Genomic DNA, 22,552 nt, shown 5'->3' on the forward strand with positions numbered 1-22,552 from the left:
CTCTTAGAAAAAGAGATCAGACTTGTGATTACCAGGAAGGAGCTGGTAGCGGGAGGGGGAATTGGAGGAAAGTGGTCAAAAGGTACAAACTTCCAGCTATGAGATAAATTAGTACTAGGATGTAGTGTACATCATGATGACTATGGCTAACTGCTGTATGATTTACAGGAAAGTTGGTTAGAGAGTAAATCCTAAGAGTTCTCATCACAAGGAGAAATTTTTTTCCTTTCTTCTTTTCCTCTTTCTTTTCTTTTTATTGTGTCTATATGAGAAGATAGATGTTTAGCTGAACCTAATGTGGTAATCATTTCACTATATATGTAAATTAAATCATCATGTTGTGCTCCTTAAACATATGCAGTGATATATATCAATTGTCTCTCAGTAAAACTGGAAAAAAATAATTGTAATAAAAAAATATAAAACTTGAATGTATCCACAAAGAAGATATACGGATGGCCAATAGGCACATGAAAAGATGTTCATCATCACTGATCATCAGGGAAATGCAAATCAAAACTACGCTAAGATATCACCTTACGCCCATTAGAATGAAAAAAATAACTAAAACAAATAGTAACAAATGTTGGAGAGGTTGTGGAGAAAAAGGAACCCTCATACACTGCTGGTGGGAATGCAAACTGGTGCAGCCACTATGGAAAACAGTATGGAGATTCCTCAAAAAACTAAAAATAGAACTACCATACGACCCAGCTATCCCACTACTGGGTATCTATCCAAAGAACTTGAAGTCAGCAATTCCAAAAGTCCTATGCACCCAATGTTCATTGCAGCATTATTTACAATAGCCAAGACGTGGAAGAAACTTAAATGCCCATCAACAGATGATTGGATAAAGATGTGGTATATATATACAATGGAATACTACTCAGCCGTAAAAAAGAACAAAATCGTCCCATTTGCAACAACATGGGTGGATCTTGAGGGAATTATGTTAAGTGAAATAAGCCAGACAAAGAAGGACAATCTCTGTATAACTCCACTCATATGAGGAATTTAAAAATGTAGACAAAGAGAATAGATTAGTGCCTACCAGGGGAAAGGTGGGGTGGGGGGTGGGCACAAAGGGTGAAGGGGTGCACCTACAACACGACTGACAAACAATAATGTACAACTGAAATTTCACAAGATTGTAACCTATCATTAACTCAATAAAAATTAACAAAACAAAACAAAACAAAACTTGAATGTATCCAGAAAATAAAATATATAAAAATATAAAATTATTTTCATATACTTTTTCAAAAATATTCATTTTTCCTCTAAAATACTCAAAATTATCTTAAAATTAAAAAGCCAAACATAAATTCTAATTTTAACTAAAAATTATCTAAACAAAGCTGAAATTTTAATTTTTGGGGAAAATTTGCATACATCTTATTAGTATTTCTTACAAAAAATAAAAATATTCACAACTCTGGTGTTCAATCACCATCCAGTCGCCTAGGTAAAGAATGAATGCCATACTTTATGCATGCTGCGTTTATATATATATATCTATGTATATACAAATGTTAAGAGTAATATGAATTATTTAATATTGTAAGATGTTGCTCAGCCACCAGCTTGCAATTATAAAGCTAATTTGTGAGTATCTACGGAACCACAAAATGAAACATGAAGAGAAATAAGAAAGTGGGTCATTAGCACTACTGGGAGAAAATATTTCATTAGGCTAGAATCTATATAATTCATGTCATCTAAGAAGAAGGACATGACATGTTAACAAAATATAAAAAATGTAAAATTACCTAACTGCTTGTTCTCTTACCTAAGTAATTCAACCACTGAAATCCTCTGCTTACTCCAAAGTAGTATCTATCTCCAGTGTCAGGGCAGCATGAGCAACAACACTTAGCATTTTGATTCAGTTTTTCTTTTGTTTTGAGGACACAGGTCAAACTATGTGAGAATTTTCCTTGGGCCTGACTGGTGTTGGTCATAGGAGTAGATGTTTCAGTTTACGGGTTGTGCTGCGCCAGTGTTAAGAACGGTTTCCTGAGTGACAGAGTGCTCTTAAATAAATGTAGGGTGTGTAAGTGTGTTTGTGATATGCAGTGTTCTCTAAAGTGTGTGTCTGAGGCAGGACTGGCCAGCAAGCATTTTCCATTCCTTCGAGTTAAGTAACAGCTTCAGTGTCGTGGGGGTAACACAAGTTAGAGCAGTGAGACCAATTTTAGAGCTTTATTGGAATTAGAAGGAAAAATGAAGCTCTCTTCCCACGAAATTGTTTAAATGGAGGATGTAAGGTTAGAGCTGATGACAACCCTCATGTGGAGAGAGCGTGCCTGAGAGCGAAGACAGACAGAGAAATTCCAGGCCAAGTGATGGCGAGAAACTGAGTCACAGTGTCATGATTTGAGGCTTTGTGTTTGAAACCTGATATATTCCTAGATTTTTCAGTTATGGGACCTATAAAGTTCCTTTTCTGCTTAAACCAGTTTCGCTTGGATTTCTGTCACTTGCAATCAAAAATGTCCCAATTACTATGTGATATTCTGGACACTGGAATCCATCTATTTAATGAATCCCTCATTATTGCCTGGTCTCCCCTGCCTTTGAAGATTTCTTGAAAATTAGATATATCTAACTGTCCACACAGTACCCACCCTTTACTTTCTACTCATACTAATTCTCAGATCTTGCCACAGCAATTTGGCAAAGAACTACTGGGAAACTGTGCTAGTCACTCTACCAGAAGAGGTAAAATGTACATGTAACTGACTCAGGGCCAAGATTTATGGTATTTCTTTGCCATCATCTGTACTAACTAACCCCTTGGCTCTAACCATTACTGACTGCATTAATGGCTCCAAGTCTTCATGCCTCTGTGTATCCATGTCCTTTGTCGTGTAACTTCAGAGGGTCCTCCCACTCTGACTCTGGCTTTGGTCATGGCTTTGACCAATGGGATGTCAGCAAATTTTAAGTTTTGAAAAATGTTTGTGCATTTTCGTTTGCTACTCTTGCCTCTGTCATTACCATAAGAAGACTATGACCTGGCTAGCCTGATAGAGGGTAAGAGACACCCCAGAGTTTATTCACCCCAGTCATCCCAATTGTGCCCTAGGTCAGCCATCAGCCAGCCAGCACCATACATGAGAGTGAGTCCAGAGAAGATAAATAGAGTGACCTAGCCACCCTGCAGCTGACCGTTGACAACTCAGTGAACCCAGCCCAGATCAGGTAAAGCACATTGACTCATGAGCCACGTAAATGTTTATTGTCTATGCTATGCTACTGAGGTTTTGAGATTGTTTGTAACATACCCTTATTATGACAGCAGAAAGCTGATACACCACTCTACAAGTGCTACATCTGGCAGGTTCTGTCAGCTTTGTTAAAATCTCAGTTTTGGTCTTTTAGATGCCAAAGGAGACTTGAAAGATCACCTATTTTGGACTTCAGTTGCATCTGTACAATTATGAGTTATGCTAAATGTGATCAAAGTTTTCCTGAAGCACAAGAAAAAATAAGAAGCATCTAGATTGGGAAGGAAGGAATAAAACTGTCTTTATTCACAGATAAGATGATTCTAGGTAGAAAATCTGATGGAATTTACAAAACAGCTGTTAGAACTAGTAAGTGAATTAAACAAGTTTGCAGGATACAAGATTAATCTTTTAAAAATTGTACTTCTATTTACTAGCAATGAAAAATCGGAAATTGAAATTTGAGAGATATCATTTATGATTACACATAAAAATGAAGTATAAAGGGATAAATCTCACAAAAAATGTGTAAGACCTATACACTAAAAACTATAAAACATTAGTGATAGAACCTAAATACCTAAATAAATGAAGAGACACGTACTGTGTTCAAGGATCAGAAGACACAGTATTTTAAAATATTAATTCCTCCCAAGTGATATATATATTCAATGTAATCTCAATCGAACTCCCAGCAGGCTTTTTTAAAATAGAAATTGAGAAGGTGATTCCAAAATTCATTTAGAAATGTAGAACATATAGAATAGCCAAGACAGCTTCGAAAAAAGAAGGACAGAATTGGAAGACTAACACTACATGATTTCAAGATTTATTATAAAGTTACAATAATGAGGAGAGTGTAGTAATTGGATATCCACATGCAAAAAAAAACCCATCCTTTGAGTCATACTTTGCACCATACACAAAAATTAACTTAAAATGGATCACAGACCTAAATGTAAGATATAAACTATAAAACTTCTAGAGGGAAACAGAAGAGAAAATCTTTATGACTTTGGTTATGCAATGATATCTTATATTTGATGCCCAAAGTGTGATCCATATAAGAAAAAATTAGTAAACTGAACTTTATCAAAATTAAAAACATCTGCTCTTCTGAAAACACCATCAAGAAAATGGAAAGAAAAGCCCTAGACTGTGAGAAAATATTTGCAAAGCATATAGCTCATAAAGGGCTTGTAGACTTACGTTTTATATATATATAGATGTATATCTCAGATATATATATATATCTGTCTTACTTTGCTTGGGCCGCCATAACAAAATCCCATCAACTGGGTGTCTTAAACAACAGAAATTTATTTTCTCACAGTTCTGGAGCTTGGAAATCTGAGATCAGAGTGCCAGCATGGTTGAGTTCTGGCACTGACTCTATTTCTGGCTTGTAGACTGCAATCTTCTTGCTGTGTCCTCACATGACCTTTCCTCAGTGCATGTGCATCCGCTTGTTACAAGGCCACTAATCCTGTAGAATTAGGACCCCACTCTTATGATATCATTTAACCTTAATTAACTCCTAAAACCCTATCTCCAAATACAGTCAAATGGAGGATTAGTGCTTCAGCATAGGAATTTTGGGGAACAGAGTTGAGTGGATAGTAATATCTTAAAACTCAATAACAAAAAGGGCAGACAACCTAATTTAAAAATAAGCTAAAGATTTGAACAGATACCTCATCAAAGAAGATATATATCTGACGAATAAACACATGAAAAAATGCCCCAAATCATTAGTCATTAGGGAAATCAAATCAAAACCACAGTGAGATATTACTACACACCTTTAAGAATGGATGAAATTTAAAAGACTTACCACACCAAGTGTTGATGAAGACGTGGAGGAACTGGAACTTTCACCACTTGAGAAAATAGTTTAGAAATTTCTGAAGTAGTTAAACATACAGCTATCATATGATTCACGCCTTCCATTCCTAGGTATTTACTCAAGAGAAATGGGTAAATTTCTTTGTCCACTCAAAGAAATATTTACTTTTACATAAATATCCATAGTAGCTTTATTTGTAATGGCCTCAAACTGGAAACAACCCCAAATGTTCATCAGTAGGTGAATAGATAAACAAAGGGTTGTGTGTTTATACAATGCAATACTAGTTAGGAGTACAAATATCGAATTATTGGTACACAAAAACATGGATGAATCTCAAAATAATTATGTAGAATGAAAGAAGCCACACAAAAGAAGAGTAAATACTGTATGGTTCCTTTTATATACAATTCTAGAAAGTGAAAACTAATCTACACTGATAGAAGCAGATGAGTGGTTATCTGGGGATGAAGTTGGAGGGGAGGGTAGGAAGGGATGGGGGAGAGGATTACAAAGGGGCTTAAGGTAACTTTTGAGGATGATGTATATGTTCACTTTCTTTATTGTGTTTTAAGTTTCCATGTATATATACATATGTTACAATCCATCAAATGGCACAATTTACATGTATATGGTTTATTGTATGTAAGTATACCTCAATAATGCTGTTTTTAGAAACTTCCTTTAAATTATAACAGTCTCAGGAAATTGTTAGAATTCTTAACGTAAGTAGGTGATAATACATGGTGCTATAGCCAAGGGATCCCTAAATACCCAAATCCCAGGTCATAGTTGATATTCCCCATGCGTGCATAGAATTTCAACGTCCTTTGCTGGATAAAATAGGAGGGTCCTTTATTTCTATGCCAGTTAGGCCTAAACAGTATGAGTTCCAGTCCAAAACAGATTATGGGGTTTGCTCTATTCGCCATCTCCTACCATACTTCTCACTGTCCTATGCCTAACCCACAGATCTAACCCCTAAGGTGGGCAATACAAACCTACACATTCCAGCAGGCGGAACTGGGGGGCAACAGCTGGCAAAAGAAAATGTATTTGTCCTGAATATGTAGGACTAAATTAATTTGGGCTGTTGCTGGAGCAGTAGGTTTACCTGGCTGTCACATAGCGAAGAGTGTTTGGAAAAACTTACTACTGGTCGCATAAAAGCAAAAGAGAAAAAGAAAGAGCAATATGCCTGGTCTGCTTCTATGCAAGAGCTGGCCCTGACCTCCCCACTTCCGCCTCCTGAGAGACCAGGACAGAGCTATATCCTCATGCACTGACTTTTTAACGGGAAGACAACACCCTAGGAAACAAGGGTTTATCTGGAATCTGACCAACCAGACAGCCTCTTGGGAAGGAGGAGAAAGAGAGAGGGGAAGAGGACAGCAGGGAGTGAGGATGAGCAGAGAGAGATTCTGAAGGCTTTTCCTTAAGACGGACACTAATAATAATGAAAGAAGGGAGAAAATGTCTCTTGAAACCTGGCCACTCTCTCACAAAGATCCATCAAGTCTTCAACATGTCCCAGGTTTTCTTCTCTCTTCAATTTTTTTGTTGTTCACTCTGTTTGCAACACTGTCCTTCTAGCTACTCTCTGTGTAAATCCTTTCTGTCCTCCCTGCTTCTTTTCTATTTTTATAATAGGTTGGCATATTTTTCCTGCTTTATTACCATTTCTTCTTGTATTTCAGGTTGTCCTTCTGGAATCACATTCCTTTTTCCTGAAATAGCTCCTTTAGAAGTTCTATTACAGCAGTTTTCTTGGTATAAACCTTCTCATTTTTGTTGTCTATAGATGTCTTTATCTTACTTTTTTTTGAAAGATACTTTAGCTGGGTACACAACTTTATGTTGAAAGTATTTTTTCTAAGCTCTTTGAAGATATTATTTTGCTGTCTTTTGACTTCCACTGTTGCTGTTGGAAAGTCACTTTGTCATTCTAATTATTCCTTCAAGGTAACCTGTTTTCTTCTTTCTGGCTATTTTTTTCCCTCTGAGATCTTTTAAAATGATTTTTTCCCCTTCATTTTAAGTCAATCATGAAATTTCACAATGATCTGGTAGGGTGAGGACAGGAGGAAGGTTATGTTAAGATTGGAGCTGTGGCCTGGTCATCTGGAGGAGCTGAGTTTAGAATAAGCATTACTGAGGTAGGCAGGCAGCTAATGTTTCAAGAGCAAGGAAGCTTGCACACAATGTCCCCTGAGCGTCCAGCCTATGCAGCTCAAACTGTTGCCCAATTCAGCTGCTTTGGAGTTGCCCTTGGCAGATATGATGCTTGCCTTGTTCTGTTGCTCTCTTTTCTTTCACAAATATGGCCTTCTCTGCTTTCTGCTAAGCCGCCTGTTTGGCTTTCACTGCTCTGAGAACTTTGTCCTAAAGATCAAATGTGTCAAGAACATGTTGGATAGGTCATCACTCACTTTTCTGGGGACCAGCTCTCTCTAGGTGACCAGTTTTCTGACATCAAGGTGAGCCACCATTCATTTGAGGATCTCTATAGTGATTGATGGCAGCCCATGCTTGTCATAGTCCTTTCTATTGCTGATAGCAACTGCGCGGAAAAGGATGCAAAGCATGACATTGACATTCTGTAAATTTTTATTTCCAGTGATTACTGGTATGTTATGTGGCAGTCAAGGATAACTGGTTTTTGCACCCAAGGGATAAAATAATGAGTCCTTTCGCCTACTACAATGTTCCAGACTTTACAGAACCAGACAAAGGTGACAGCCCTGTGGCCAGCATTCGCACTTACAATTTCTGCCAAATTCTAAGGCCAGGCTGAACTGGCCCTGCCCATGGACTTAAGCACTTTGGTAACTGTGTTTCTTTTGCTGGACCTGATTTCTTAGCCCATTCAGACCTGCTTCCACTCTGACTTCCATGTGAATTCCCCTGCTCCGCTCACTCTAGATGATTTTAAGATCTTCTCTTTGTCTTTGATGTTCTGCATGGATTTTTAAATACTGACTTACTAGGGATATGCTGTTCTTCCTGGATCTGTAAGTCCATATTTTTCACAAAGTGGGAAAATTTGTAGCCAATATCACTTTGAGTAATGCTTCTTCTCTGTTTCCTCTACTCTCTCTTTCCAGTAGTCTGAGTAGATGTATATTATACTTCCCAAATCTCTTAATATCTTTTCTTATTTTCCATTCCCTCCTCAGTGTTTCATTGTGGGTAGTTTCTCCAGGTATATCTGACAATCATTAACTCTGTCTTTAGCTGTATCTAATCTGCTAATTAACTCATTAAAATTTTCGTATCAACAATTACAATTTTAATTTCTTGCTGTTTCATTTTTTCCCACAAATCCATGTTTTTACTCCCAAAAGTTTCTTGTGGGTTAGATAATACTTGTGCTTGCACAGCTGCTCTATATTCTACATATTCTATATCTGATTTCATATCTGCAATCCATAGGATTCTAAATTCATTGCATGTTATTTCTGCCAGCTCTCAGGAATAGTGGCTTACATTCTGTGTTTAGTGATCTTTGTGAGCTCACTGTTTGTCATAATAGGTGGAACATCTGAGGGCTTAAATTGGGGATTGGAGAAGTTTTCTTGCAGAGAAGATTTGCTTTGGCTTTTGACAGTCACTAGAGGTTCAGCTAATCCAGGGCTATGTCAGTGACTTTGCCCGCACCGCTTGTAACCTCCTTGCTCTCCCTTGAGAGCTTCAATTCATGGTGGAGTCCCAGACTTGTCCTCTTCACCTCAAGGCTGGCCCAACGCTCAGTGTTCTGGCAGCACTATTGCAACCACTATTCACCCTCCTGTAGATCAGGCTTGACATCTCTCTTGCTCATTCTTTCTTTTTTTTTCTTGCCTCTTATCTCTTTCCTCTTGTGTGACTGGTAATGTCTCAAATAATGCCCCCCACCAGGCTTTGCTGTTCTGTAGCAGAAGCCCCTTGGGGCTCATAGTCAGGCATTGCCAGAAGAGGAAGAAGTTTGCCTTGTCCCCTTTCCCCTGCTCTTCTCATCTCTGACACAGGACATTGCCTGCAGATATACAAACCCTAGTGCCTGCTCAGGGCAAAAATAGTCAGCAGCTCAGGCTTACCATCTGGTGAGGCTTGGCATTGAGATATATTGCTAAACAGAATTGAGTATCTGATGCGATTAGGCTGAGTCTGGATGCTGACACCTCTGAAGAATAGCCCTTTGGACTCCTCACTTTGTTTCAGGCCCTAGATTTGGACTCTTGCGTTGGACCTTATTCCCAGTTCTAAAGTCAGTCTGTTACCCTGCATAATGCCCCATAATCTCTTCAAGATTAGAATGTTGGCCCCAAACTCTGCCCACTTGACAGATTCTTACCATGCTTGGCTCTTGCCAACTCTCTCCCCGGTAAATGGGATTCTAATTCCTACAACATTAGTTATTCTCTAGAAATACACATATCTCCTAGCATCATAATGTAGTTTACTTTTCCTCAACATTCTTACCTGATCACCTAGAATTTCACATTGCTGTGTCCAGGAAGTAAAAGACTTCCCTGATATCAACACTTTTCTGAATTACCTCTAAGTTTTCTTGATCCATAGACAGTGGGCCGAAGATTGCCCAGGGGTCCTTAATGGTTCAGGCTCTACAGATAAGGCGATTTCTCCAGTCTCATGTGGGTCCAGTTCATTCCCCCAGCCTTCTGCTACTGCTCCCTGCCTTAAACCAAACTCTCAAGACTCACCTCAAATGCCACCAACTTCATGAAGACATCCCTGACCTTTCTCTTCTCCCCAGCTGGATGTGTTTGGCCTTCTCCATAGGATCCTTTGCAGCCCATTGGATCCCTTGTGGCTCACAGGATCCCTTGTTTTCATTCAGCTTATCTTATTCTTGTACTATAATCCTGTGCTTATCGCAACCTTCTTACTAGATTGCAAACTCCTTGAGGGAGCTGTCTCACTCCTTACAACTCTTGAGGCTTGTGATCAACAAGTGGAATTGAATTAAAAAGAAAACAGTATTCTTAGTATTATCATTTTTATAATTGTATACCCACCCCAGCCCTCAGACAGGATAGGGCTTAACAGTTCAATGAACACAAATGCAATGATTTAAGCCTTCCTGGAAAGCAAGGTCCCTTTCTCTCCGTAGCAAAAGGACCAGACAATCTTGGGTTAGGAGAAAATTGAGAGGGAAATGGATCAGAACTGGGAGACTTTGTAAATTCAGAGAGAGAAAGCCTTGTGTTTCTGGTGTCAGAGAAAACTGTGATGGAGGCAGACACCACTTGCATACTAAATGACAGTAATAAACAAGGGCAGACATTTGGGCTTTGATACCTGTAACTAAGACACATTTTTGCAGCCTGGCCTAAGACTCACGTTATCATTGTCTTTATTATTAAGCAGCTGGTACACATGAGATGCCCCAAGCTTTTACTTCTTCTACGCTCTTATAGCGGAGATATTTATTATTGCTGTCTCCTCCCATTTGTCTGCTGGGATTATTATCCTACATGACTCTATGGCTCCAGAGTAAACTGCTCCTTTCAGGAGGTGTAAAATATGCCAGATCCTCAGCAAGATAAATAGGTTCCTAGTATAGACTCAGTCATTGAAGCGCCAAAGGATTTAGAAGTTAGTCTCTTGGCATAAACCTGGCCATTTCTATAATTTTGGACTTCATAAAACTTTTCTTTTTCCTCCTGTTAGAACTCTCTTTTCCCTCTTTAACAGGCATATCAAGAGGAAAAAGAAGCCCGCAGAATTCCCTGGAAGTCCTTTTTCTCACTGCAGCAACTGGCTCCATTCTGTGTGGGCCTAGTGATAGCCAAATTTTCTGTGCCTAGTTAATGAGAGAGCCATGTGCATCCCCGCCGCTTTTGTGGGTAGTGCAGGAAAAAAACAACACTGTATGCAAATGGTGTATGCAGATGGCATACTGTCTAGAAAGAAGTAGGCCAACCAAATCTGTGGCTTAGAAGCCACGGGAAAGATCAAGAAAACCAAGCAGACTGTAAGCGAGGTGAAATAGGCCAGAGAGACTCATAAATCCTCACCTGGTGCTGGCGTCCCCTCTGCAACAGTCCACTCTGCAACAGTGCTTGCACCAGGCAATCACTCACCTGCCTGCCCTCCTGACCCCTCCTCACCCTGGCCAGAGTTGGTTAGAGATTGGCTGCAAAGCATGTGTGTTGTATCCTGTCAGAACTGCCTGAGAAGCCAGTTCACAAAAGTGGGAGCCAAATTAGATGTCATTGGGATGGCCATTAGGGAGACCAGAGGGGATTGTGCATGTCATAACCCTAAAGGGAGGTGCATCATATTAACAAACAGAAAGCCCAGGCCAAAGCTCTAGTAGTGCTCCTTTAGAATTCTGCCCCAGGAAGCTCCAGCTCATTAACAATCATTGAATATAAAAATTAAAAATAAATTTGTATCTGCTCAAAGGCCGAAGGTATCATCTGTCTCTCCAAAATGTCTCCTGAATCTGACTCACTGCATCTTCTCTGCTGGGACTGCCCTTGTGCAAACCACTCTCTTCTCTCCCCTAAACAAACACACTGGGTCCCTAACTGGTTTCTCCATGGCTACTCCTGCTCTACTTCCCAACCGTTCTCCACATAGCAGCCAGAGCCATCCTCTTAAAAAGTATTTGCAATCATGTCATTCTCTTGCTTAAATTCTTTATTGCTTCCCATGCCACCGAGGACAAAATCTGAACTCCTGACCACAGTCTACAAAGCTTTGCAAAGCTGCCCACTTTCCCTGCTCATCTTCCCCAAACTTTTCCTTCCCTCGCTGTGGGTCAGACACGGCCAGCTAACTGCACACCCCCACATCATGTCATTGTACTCCACCTTTCAGAGCATCTCCTGTTGAGGACTTCCCTGCTCGGATCACTGCCTAGTGCCTGTCACCGTCCTCTCCAGATGTCATGTGCCATCTGCCTGGATGAATTTTTCTCAGTATCTACTGCTGTCTCTATCCCCAACTACAGGTTCCATCCATGGCAGAAGACTTAACTTTTGGGTCCTAGACCCTTTGTTTGGAATGGCCTGCAGCCCAGCTCCAATTCTGATAGCCCCTAACACTAGGTGAAGCACCTGGTGGCAGAGAATGAGCCATGGGACTTTAACAAAGGACAGGACATTTCATCACGACTCATACTACTAAAAGGCTTTACTGATCGCTTGTTGGTATGTGGTGCTATACTTAGTGCTGTACGAAGCCATCTCACCAAGACTCAGAACCCACCCCTAAGATTTGTAGTCCAACCCAAGATACCGTGTTGGCTTCCTAATTCTGCTTTTTCCTCATGTGCTCCAACCTGGTTTCTTTCTAGCCTTGTCTTATTTCTTTCAGACCAGGGAAAGCCTCTTAAAAATAAAGCATCTAACTCGCTGCTGTTCTCAGTAGCCACTGCCTGTCAGGGACAGAGCCTGACATGGTTGAGAAGTCTGATAGATTTTCCCTGTGAGACACTTCATGTTGCAAAGCTTATTAACCATGTTTCTGATTAGCTAATTGCCTGGAACCCCGTAATGGTCCATTAGTTTTTTTCTTTGTATTGATCAAAAGAGGAAAGCAAAGTCAGAGTCAAATAAAGACCCAACCCTAAGACTGACAGCTATTGAGGCTCAGCTGAGAGAATCTGTGACCTAGGACAGGATACTTCTCAGAACCCAGACTCCGAGCACTTGCTGCTTTGAGTCAAAGGGGAGCTCTGGAGCTGGCCCTCCAGGGTTAGAGACCCTGGCCCAGCAATCTGCACGAGTGCCCACCATGTCACATCAATGAGTGGAGTCCTGGAGAATGGGAGTTCTGTTTATTAGAGACATTAGGAGACGTCCCAGGGGAGCAGCATAGAGGATGGAGACAACTTTGGGCTCTGTCCCCATTCTCTCTTGGAAAATTGCTGCTTGGAGGGGTCTTTCCACTTCACACAATATGGAAGGAATCTCACAGGGTCCATCTAATCCAAGTTTTTATAGATGAGAAAAGTGAGGCCTAAAGAAAGCATATCGTTTTCCTAAGTTCAAACTGCTTGTTTCCAGCAAACTTTGGACTTCAGCTTGGGCCTCCTGAGCTCTAGGCTTGTATTTTTTGCCACCTCAGGCTTCCACTCTTCCATACCCCACCCGTATCCTTTTGCCTCTATTTTTCAACAATGTGCCACAATACCCAGCAGGAAAGAGAAGATATAGGAAGAAGCCATTCTAAAATCCCTGAGGTCAAATGTGCCCCGTGAAGAAAGTCCTAGATGCCCCTATTCCTCTCTGGGGCTGGACTCTGAGTGGAGCCTTATTTCAAAGCCAAGAGTAGATCCCCCAGGGTTGGGGGATGCCCATAATCAGGGAAAATGCCCCTGATTGGATTAACAGACATGGTTCATGAGACTCAATCCCATTGCCCTCACTTGAAAGCAGGCTTTTCAAAGCACAAATCAGCTGGTGATACAGGCCAGATGGGCACTCCCAGGAGAAGGGGGAAAAGAAGAGGCGCTGCCACCCCTCCCCCTGCCAGTCTGGCTCACCTTTGTGCTGGGCTGACAAGGGGTAGCTGGTGACGCTGGCAGGGAGGTGGACAGAGGAATTAGCCAAGTGCCCATGGGCAAAGGCCTGCTTGGAAGACAGGGTATGACGGCCCCAGTGCACCCCCCCCCCCCCTCAGATGCAGGTCCTTACCCCAAGGTCTCCCTTCACTGTTCTGGTAAGCTGGTGCTCGGAAGACCTCATCAGAGGTTCTGGGTAGCCCCTAGCTCTGTTGCACTTGGACTCTGACATCAGATTTCCTGGGTTTAAATCCTAACTCTGCCCTTACTAGCTCTGTCATCTTGGACAAGCGACTTCCCCTCTCTTCACTTCATTTTCCTCATCTAGAAAATGGAGGTAATAATAGTATGGACCTGATAGCATGACTCCTGAGTAAATGAGTAAATAAAATGTAAAGCACTTGTAACAGTGCCTGAAATTTGGAAAAACTAAATAAGTGTACGCTTTTATTATTATTATCATTAATCTCTAATATTTTTTTTTACACAGGAAAAACTGAACATTTGGCCTGAAGGTCTTTGAGAGACAGAAGCAGAGGGGCTCTGTGTCCTGGAACCCCTGCCCAGTGACTAGAAATCCCTGGGATTCTTCTGACCTTTCTGTGGCTTTATTGTTGTTTTTTTCCCCTGCATTTGCCCTTTGTGGTGACTGGCTTGGCCATGGGAATTTACCAGGGGCATTCTGCAAGGAGTGGCATGTTTTCTGATTGTTAGGGGCATCAGGATTGCAAAATTTGCAAAGTCTTTATTTGCTAAAGTGACTAAGTGGTAGAATAAGCCTTAGATTCAAGACCAAACGATGTCATTTTCTACCTGTTTGGCCTGAATAAAATTCACCTCTCTGAGCCTCAGTTTCCTCATGTGCAAATTCGGAGAAATGTGTGATCTATCTCATAAGATTGTTTGCCATCCGAAAAGAATATGTTTGAAATGCTATATCCAAGCGTATGACAGTTAGGATTATTATTTGTCACAGATAAAGGATTAGATTCTCACATGAAATACTAGCTCTGTGGCTTTGGACAAGTGACTTAACCTTATTAAGACTCAGTATTCTCTTCTATAAAGTGGGAATAATTTTAAACTAACTTCAAGCATTATTGTGAGGATGACAGGAAATCCTACATAGATAGCACTGGGTACGATATCTGATACGCTGTGGTAGTTATTATAAAATGTTGTTGTTTTTCCCTCCCCGCACCCCGGCCCCTTATCCATACACTCCCACACCTCACGCCCCCACAGAGCCACACAGCAGATGTTTCTGAGGACAACAGAGTAGGACCCTCGGATGAGAGAGCGTGGACATCTGAGTGGTTTTGTCCTCTCCAATCTCAGCCAAGCAGGTGTAATTTTTATTGCAAAAGCTCCTTGTTCAATTTTGCCTGAGGAAATAATAAAGCTTTACTCTCTTGTCCCTCTTGCCTTTTCTCTCTTATTAGTTTGGTTTCTCTCCAAATCCTCTTGAAAAAAACTAGCCTGATCGTGTTTTCTGCCAGGAGCTGGAGTCAGCCATGGCTGCCTTTAGGCTCTGGCCTCCTGGAAGGGATGAAGTCTGCCCTTCCTCATCCTGAGGCTGCTACTCGAGGGTGTCTGGCGCTCGGACTCGACCCTCTCAGGAACAGACTGGCAAGAGGGAACCACAGTCATTAGGAAGATTTAGTTCAAAGGGGTCACAGGTTTGCCCCAGGCGTGGATTTCTTGCTGGGATGAGGGGTGAGGTGGGTGTAGAGGAGTCTGAAAGGACATTTTGGGTGACAGTGAGAGGGGAAGAGGATGCATTAATTCACCATCCTTGCTTCATATGCCTGGGTGCCCAGGGGTGGGAAGAAAATTATGTCTTCATTTCTCTGTTTATGCAAATGTCCTCTCTGATCTGCTGATACCATAGTTTCTTTTAGCGGCTTAATGGGAGTCCTACAGCCTTCACATATTCTAGGCTGATAGGTGGGGTCCAGTGAGGGTACCCTTAGGAGACACGATTGAGAAGGAATTTTCTTGGCTCCATTTCTTACTTAATTGGGCATTGATTAACAACTGTCCCACAACTGCCCCACCCGTGAAAGACAGAAATAATACCAGCCCCAGCCATGTCTCATAAAGTGTGTACATAATATGCCTATGCTTCCCTAGGATTGACACGGCTACAGGGAAGCTGGTGGTTGCTCATTTTGTCATTGGGTTAATTTGGCCTCTTGTCCCATAAACTTTCTCAGCCTTCGTTTTTTATTTTCAAAATGGGGATGTGGATATTTCCTTCTTCAATCTATAGAGATATAGATAGATAATGCATATAAATGTAAACATAAATCACCTAGCACAGTGCCTGGTGTTTAGCAGCTGCTCAATTAAAGGAAGTTTCCGGGCTGGCCTGATGGGGCAACGGTTAAGTTCGCATATTCTGCTTCGGCAGCCTGGGGTTTGCCATTTGGATCCCAGGTATGGACCTGCACACTGCTTGTCAAGCCATGCTGCGGCAGGTGTTCCACATATAAAGTAGAAGAAGATGGGCACGGATGTTAGCTTAGGGCCAGTCTACCTCAGCAAATAGAGGAGGATTGGCAGCAGATGTTAGCTCAGGACTGATCTTCCTCAAAAAAAAAAAAAATCAAAAAAAAATTAAAGGAAGTTTTTTATTATATTAATGACTAATATCCTTCTTTGCTCATTTCTGAGCTTGTTCATTGAGTATCTACTACTCATTTCCTCCCAGCTCTCAGGGAGCAGAGCAGTTGTTGGGATGACTATAAGAGGCTCAGCACTGCATGGGGAGAGAGGAAAGAGGAGAACAAGGGCACCTTCGGATTCAGCAAAACTCTGCTGTATCCCCAAGCTCTATGTTGACAGCTAGGTGCTATGACTACTCTCCTACCACTATGATCACTCTCAGTAACGCTGCTAGCATTTCTGGGTTCTTACTCTGTGCCAAGCACTGTGCCGGGGGTTTGAATGCAAGAATTTTTTATCCAGCTTTAATATACTGCTTTATAAATGAGAAGATTGAGGCTTAAGAGGGTAAGCACCTTGTTCAATATCCAACAGCTAGTGAGAAATAGAGATGGGATCAACACCTAGGACTCTCCAGCTCAGAAGCCCATGTTCTTGACCACTGTGCTCTCCAGCCTACGCCGCCTGGACATTTGCCCTGAGTCAAAGCAGGGAAGGAAGAACTGAATCCCCATAGCGGTGACGAGTGTGTCAACTGCTTTCCTGTTCCCTATGCCAAGCAAGGTGCTCAGGGAAGAGGGGACTCATGGTGGCACGTTCCCCTTTCGTCTAAGGATTGCATCTACCCAACAAGTTCCCAGAAAGAGGACTGACTGAATGCCTAGGGTGACCTGACCCTGGTCTCCTCTCTGAAGGTCACACAAAATAAACAGTCACATGGGTTGTTTACATTTCCTGGGAACAGCATGGTGTTCCCTAAATCTGTGTCTTAGATCATTAGTTCCCCAAATACTCCATGAGAAAGGGTTTCCTGATTGGACGCGTTTACCAAACGAGGTGTAGTACATCCCTCTCTTGGAAATTCACAATGCTCAGAAACATAATAAAGGATCTGAAAAGTCTTCCAGTAAAAAAAACCCCAACAACCAAACAAAACATGGTTTATTTTGCTTAATCCATTATTTTTCGAGCACACTTGGCCATCGAACCCTTTGTCAGACTGCCGCCTTATAAACATTCCAAGGAGCTAGTGTTCCATGGAACAAATGGCAAAAGGTGCCTGCATAGTTCAAAGAACACTGGATAAGAAGGCGCGCGAGAAACCACCACCGTTTCAGCTTTGATAGTGTTTGTAAATCAGCTATCCTTTCTGGGCTGTAAAATGAAAATGTTGCCCAATATAATCTCCGAGCCTCCTTCTAGCTCAATGGATCTATGACTGTCACTACATCCATAAGAGATGGTGAAAGATTAAAATACATGGAAAATACATTTATAGCTTCTGGGAATTTAAAATCATGTAAAAGAAATACATACATGTCAGAGGAGAGTACAGTGCCTGGCAGCACATAGTAAGTAAGACATTTTTGCTAAGTGAATGAGGGAATGTGATAAAGATGCAAATACATTTAAATGAAACAAACTGGTATAACAGTATCTTAAGTAAAGGATGAGTGATGGAGATGTAGTGGGAATGCTTCCAGGTAAAAATAAATTGTGAGCAGTTTCTAAAGGGGAGGAAGATAACTAACATATGGTCATCACTTAGTATGTGCCAGATAACTTACAGATGTTATGTTAATCTTTGCAACCCTAGGAAGCTTAGAAGAGTTCAGAAACTTGCTCGGGATCACACATCTGGTAACCGTGGATGAAGAAGTTGGAACTAATCTACCTTGGATGTTTATTATGTATCAAGCACCACGCTAAGTGTTTTACATGCATTATTTTAGTTAATCCTCTCAACAGTCCTATGACAGATATAGTATTATTATTATCCCCATTTTAGAGATTAAGATAGCTTGGATTAAGAAAGAAAGGGGGAGGGATTAAGCAACTTGGTCAGGGTTACCCAGCTAGTAAGTCGAGGTATGAGGTGGCTAAGAGGGCTCTCTGGCCCTGACTAGCAGTATGAACAGCAATAGGAATAACCACTAGGATGTACTGAGTTCCACGCAGTCTGCATGCAGAATCTCATTTACTCAGAATCTCAATTAATCTCCATTGGCAGGGCCAATTACTTTCTCCATTTTTCATTCAATTTGACCAAGTTGACAAATCTGGTAAAGGATACCACAGGTATCTACTCCAGAGTTCAAACCCTCACCCTGCCACTGGCTTCTCTGAGGCCACAGTCGACAAAGGAACTCTTCTTAATCCAGAGTATAACTCCAGGGGAGCTTTCCTTACTCTCTCAATGTACATAATTGCGAAATAGGTATCTAACTCCCCAAAAGAGAGCATATGAGTGTATGAAAAATACTGGAACCCACCCAGCAGGAGGGAGCTGTTGATGCACCAAATACCATTGCCCTGAGAAGCAGTTCCAGAGAAGCCTGGTTGTTGAACTTATGAAATGCCCAAGGGAAGGACATTTGTGAGGGAGAAGCCTCTGCCAGGGATGATACCATCTCCTGGGAAGGGAATTAATGCCACCACGCCCTCGGTAGTCTGGCAGTGGAAAAGCCCCCTTGATTTATAGGCTGATACTGCTAGGTAGTATCTTAGTGTAGGTGTAAGAAGCAGATGGGGAAATGTGTTCCTTTGTGGGTAATATGAAAATATCTGTGTCCAGAGAGTGGTCAGAATGACGTGAAGGATGGAAAGAAGAGTGGAAAACAATAAGTGGAAAATGGGGGTTTTATAAAGGAAATCTTGTTAGCTGGGTCTCTGGAAGACAGCAATGAAAAAGGATGTCATTTCACCTTTTTGTTGGCCTCACCATTGCTGCACCTTCGGTACTTTCCATTCTTTACAGCCTTCCTGGAAGAAGGGAGGCCTTTAGAAGTGCTTTTGGTGAGAATGGAGTGTTAACTTGTACATTGGCTGATTGTGTTTCTTCACGGGCTCAGGGAACTGCCTAGAGATAAGGGTGCACTGAGCAAGAATGAATGAAGAAGACTGACAACTCTACCTCCAGGGCCACCCCACGCCCAGAGTTTTCTTTTTTAGGTGTGGAAACGTGGATGCCTGGACCATCGGATAACTCAGGTCTCCACTTCCCTGGCTAGCTGTGTGATCCTGGGCGAGTCAATTCACCTCCCTGAGCTTCAGTTTTCTCATCTGCAAAATGAGTGCTTTGAACCTGATGACTCCTCAGGTTCTGTCCTGCTTTATAGTGCCAAGATTTTCACACTACCCAGTCCGCATTCCACCCCATCCTGAAGACCCTGGGGGCCACCTGTGGACTGGTGCTAATCTGTACCATTCGCTTCCCCACAACCCTTTTCACAGCCTTGCGTAAAATGGGGTAATCTGGTTTCCAGACGGGCTAGTATCTCCTCCTAGCCGCAAGGCAGCGGCGCTTCTGGTGTCGGTTTCCGCACTAAACTTGATGGTCTGATTTTTAAAGGAGCGGTTGGTTTTAAAGGCACTGTCTGGCTGTGTGTCCCCGAGTTACACTGCAGTGCTAAACGTTGGAGCGAAGGCAACACCGGGAGAAATCAGACAGCAGGCTTTACCCGAGGAGGGAGGGGGAGGGGAGAGAGGCGGACTGAGGTGGGAGAGAGGGACTGAGACGGGAGCGGAAACCGCGGAGGGAGAGTCAGGGACGACACAGAGAGGAGCGCAGAAGCACAGGGAGGGGGCACATATATAGAGAGAAAGGAGGAACGCGATGCGGTAACAACTAGACGCGGAGGCAGCGGAGCCTCGGAGCCCACGGCGACAGGGGGAGTTCCGCTTCCTCCCGCCCGAGCAGCCCCGCGTCGCCCGGGCGCACACTGCTGTCCCGGCGGCGCCGAGGGTGCCCTGCGCCCCTCCGTGGAGCTGGGCTCCGGCTCTGGCTCCGGCCCCGACCCGGGCTCGGTTCGGCTTCCTCAGGCTCCGTGCTCCTCCTGATGGGACTGGCTCTCCTCTTCGCAAAGCCAGGCTCCCGCGGAGATGTGGTGAGCTGTAGCCAGCAGCCGGTGTGTCCCGGACGCCGCTGACCTGGCGCACCCGGACCCTCTGTCCGCATGAGTGCCTCTTCCAGCAGACTCAGGTAAGAACTTCTTGACCTTCCTGAGTCCTAGGAGGAACACACCTGGGGACGTCAGGGGATGATGAGGGATCTGGTGAAACTGGAGGGTGTGGAAACATTAGAGTGGGGGTGGGGGCTGCTGTTTGTTCTCATCTGAATTTTCTAGAGCAACCTCAAAGTTACCAGAGGACACGGTAAAGCTATTAACATGGATTGTGGCGAGGCTGTGGTGTCCACACCTGAGAGTTGGTGTCCCCAGGAAACCACTGGGGTAGACTGCCTCCTTCATGAATTTCCAGGGATGGCTGAGCTGGTTTCTTTCTCCATTCAGTTCTGGAGATGTGCTCAGGCAGGTGGTGAGGACAGGGCTGTGTGCATGGAGACTGTATCTGCTTCTCTCCAGCTTTCTGGCAAAAGTTTGAACTGGGGACAGTGGCTTTTCTTGTTCTGGGCAGTGCTTCCCTCACCCCACCTGGCCACTCCCATCAACCCTATGCCCATTCCCCTTGGGTTGTAGAAGTCCAACATTTAGAACAAAGACAAAATGGACGTCGTGAGGTTTATCTGAAGGTACTTAGTAAGACTGGGGAGAGGTTTGGCTTTTCTTAATTTCCTCCTAGGGTGGAGGTGGGAGGTCTAGGTAACTGGAGGAATTCCTAGTTTGGACGCAGGGATGCATGAAGCCCCATTCCAGAAGGAACAAAGTTACTCTTATGGAGTTGATGAGGTGTGAGAAGGTGTGGCCGTTAGAATGAAGTTGTTAGAGCCCAAACCACTTGTTTGCACCCATCTGCCAACCTCATGCCTGGAGCAACTTCATTCCTCTCAAAGTTCCTGAGCAGGGTGTGTAGGCTCCAAGGCGGCACAGCAACAAGCAGTTGACATTGTGCTCCCAGGCTCCGAGTTCTGGTGGACCTGGAGTAGTTGTGAGGGGTGACTTCATCCCGTGCCCAGAATTGAGGAGGGATAGAGTGAAAGGATTTGTACATCACATATACTTGGAAGATCCCTAGCTTTATCCAAGGAAATAATAATAAAAAAAGACTTGTATAAAAATAATAAAATGTTTTCATGACGGCAGCAGATGTAAAACTCCCACCACTTTAGACGAGGACAAAGAAATTTGTGCAGGGGGCTGAGCTGTCTCCTCTGCCAGTGCCTATGGGGGCACATCCTCTTTGGGAGACACAAACAGTGTTTTGTGGATGAGGAGCCCTCTACCTGGGCGCTTTTCCAGAGGGGCGTGTCTCAGCTGGGGCTCTCTCTCTGAGCTCGGGAAACTAATATTGGAAACAAGTGGGAAATGCTGCCTTTCTGTTCCCACCCCAAGGTCTCACCTTGCTCCTTATCTGATCTTAAGGCTCTCCGTGGAACAGGCACACTCAAAGAGAGGCATCCACACTCCTCTAACGTGACTGTTTCTCTCTTTCTCTCTCTCTTTTCATTAAATAGCATTTAGAAGGTTAGAGGGCTCCTGTGTCTCCTGTGTGAGCAATTCCATCCTGTGCTCAGAGTGAGGGTAACGTTTGTTCCCTCTATTCAGTGGTGCCTCTCTCTTTGTTCCTTACTTGAAGATTGTGTCTCTTACTCCTACCTGGTGTCCCAATCCATGTCACCTTCCCTGCTACTCACAGCTTGAACTGGCTGCCTTTGATGGTGTACGGTGAGGTCACTGGTGAGGTCCCCAGGCTCTGCCTGAGGTCCCCTTGCCTTGGCTCATGTACTTTGTAACTTGCTCAGAAGATCTTGTCCTCAACTTGCAACTTGAGCCAAGAGCTCTCCTGGGCGTCATCGGTATTCAGGAGATCCCGGCTCTCCAAAGGGCATGTGGAAGTTCTGGTTTCCCCTGTCCACACTCAAAAGCTATCTAGTCTTGGAGACTTGGGGCTGTTTTTTGGTGTTAGTGTTGGAAAGAAACCGTTATGTGCAACTGATCAATACCTAGCCAAACTGAGGTGCCATTGTAGTACCCCAATTTGAGATCGTCGCCAAATGTGAGTGCCTTATTTGGTTTCTTGCTCAGCTGTATTCAAGCAGCGTAGGCCTTGAATAAAATCGCATCTTTATAAGGAGACTGCGTTGTAAAGGTGGTCCCTGCCCCCACCTTCCAGCCTTGGCTTTTGGGCCATAGGAGTCCTTTGATGTCTTTGTAGATTAGCTCACAGTTGAGCCCCTGTCAGGGCTCTCCCATCAGGCACGTCTGTATGTATGCTTATAACTGAAATCACCAGCCCCAGGACCACAGCTGCATTCCAGAGGTGTTCCCACTGCTCTGCTCGCACTGTCAGCTGCTTTTGCACAGGTGGCATGTAGTTTCCAGCTTTTGTGTC

General features: G+C 43.1%; 1 protein-coding gene and 1 pseudogene across 3 annotated transcripts in view; one reads left to right on the plus strand and one right to left on the minus strand.

Moving 5' to 3' along the window:
- Positions 1–7,247: 7,247 nt before the first annotated feature.
- On the minus strand, positions 7,248–9,878 carry LOC111774146 (prohibitin 1 pseudogene; annotated as a pseudogene).
- Positions 9,879–19,795: 9,917 nt separating this feature from the next.
- GRAMD1B (GRAM domain containing 1B) overlaps positions 19,796–22,552 on the plus strand; it is a 227,563-nt gene continuing 224,806 nt past the window's right edge. The window contains exon 1 of one of the 3 annotated variants that reach the window (XM_070273836.1): positions 19,796–20,243. In XM_070273836.1, coding sequence (XP_070129937.1) covers positions 20,218–20,243 — 26 coding nt within the window. In that variant the 5' untranslated portion in view covers positions 19,796–20,217. The remainder of the gene's footprint in view (positions 20,244–22,552) is intronic. The other 2 variants (XM_070273835.1, XM_023645042.2) reach the window with 2 other exon arrangements.

This window comes from Equus caballus, chromosome 7 (genome assembly GCF_041296265.1).
Source record: "Equus caballus isolate H_3958 breed thoroughbred chromosome 7, TB-T2T, whole genome shotgun sequence".
NCBI classification, from domain to species: Eukaryota; Metazoa; Chordata; class Mammalia; order Perissodactyla; family Equidae; genus Equus; species Equus caballus.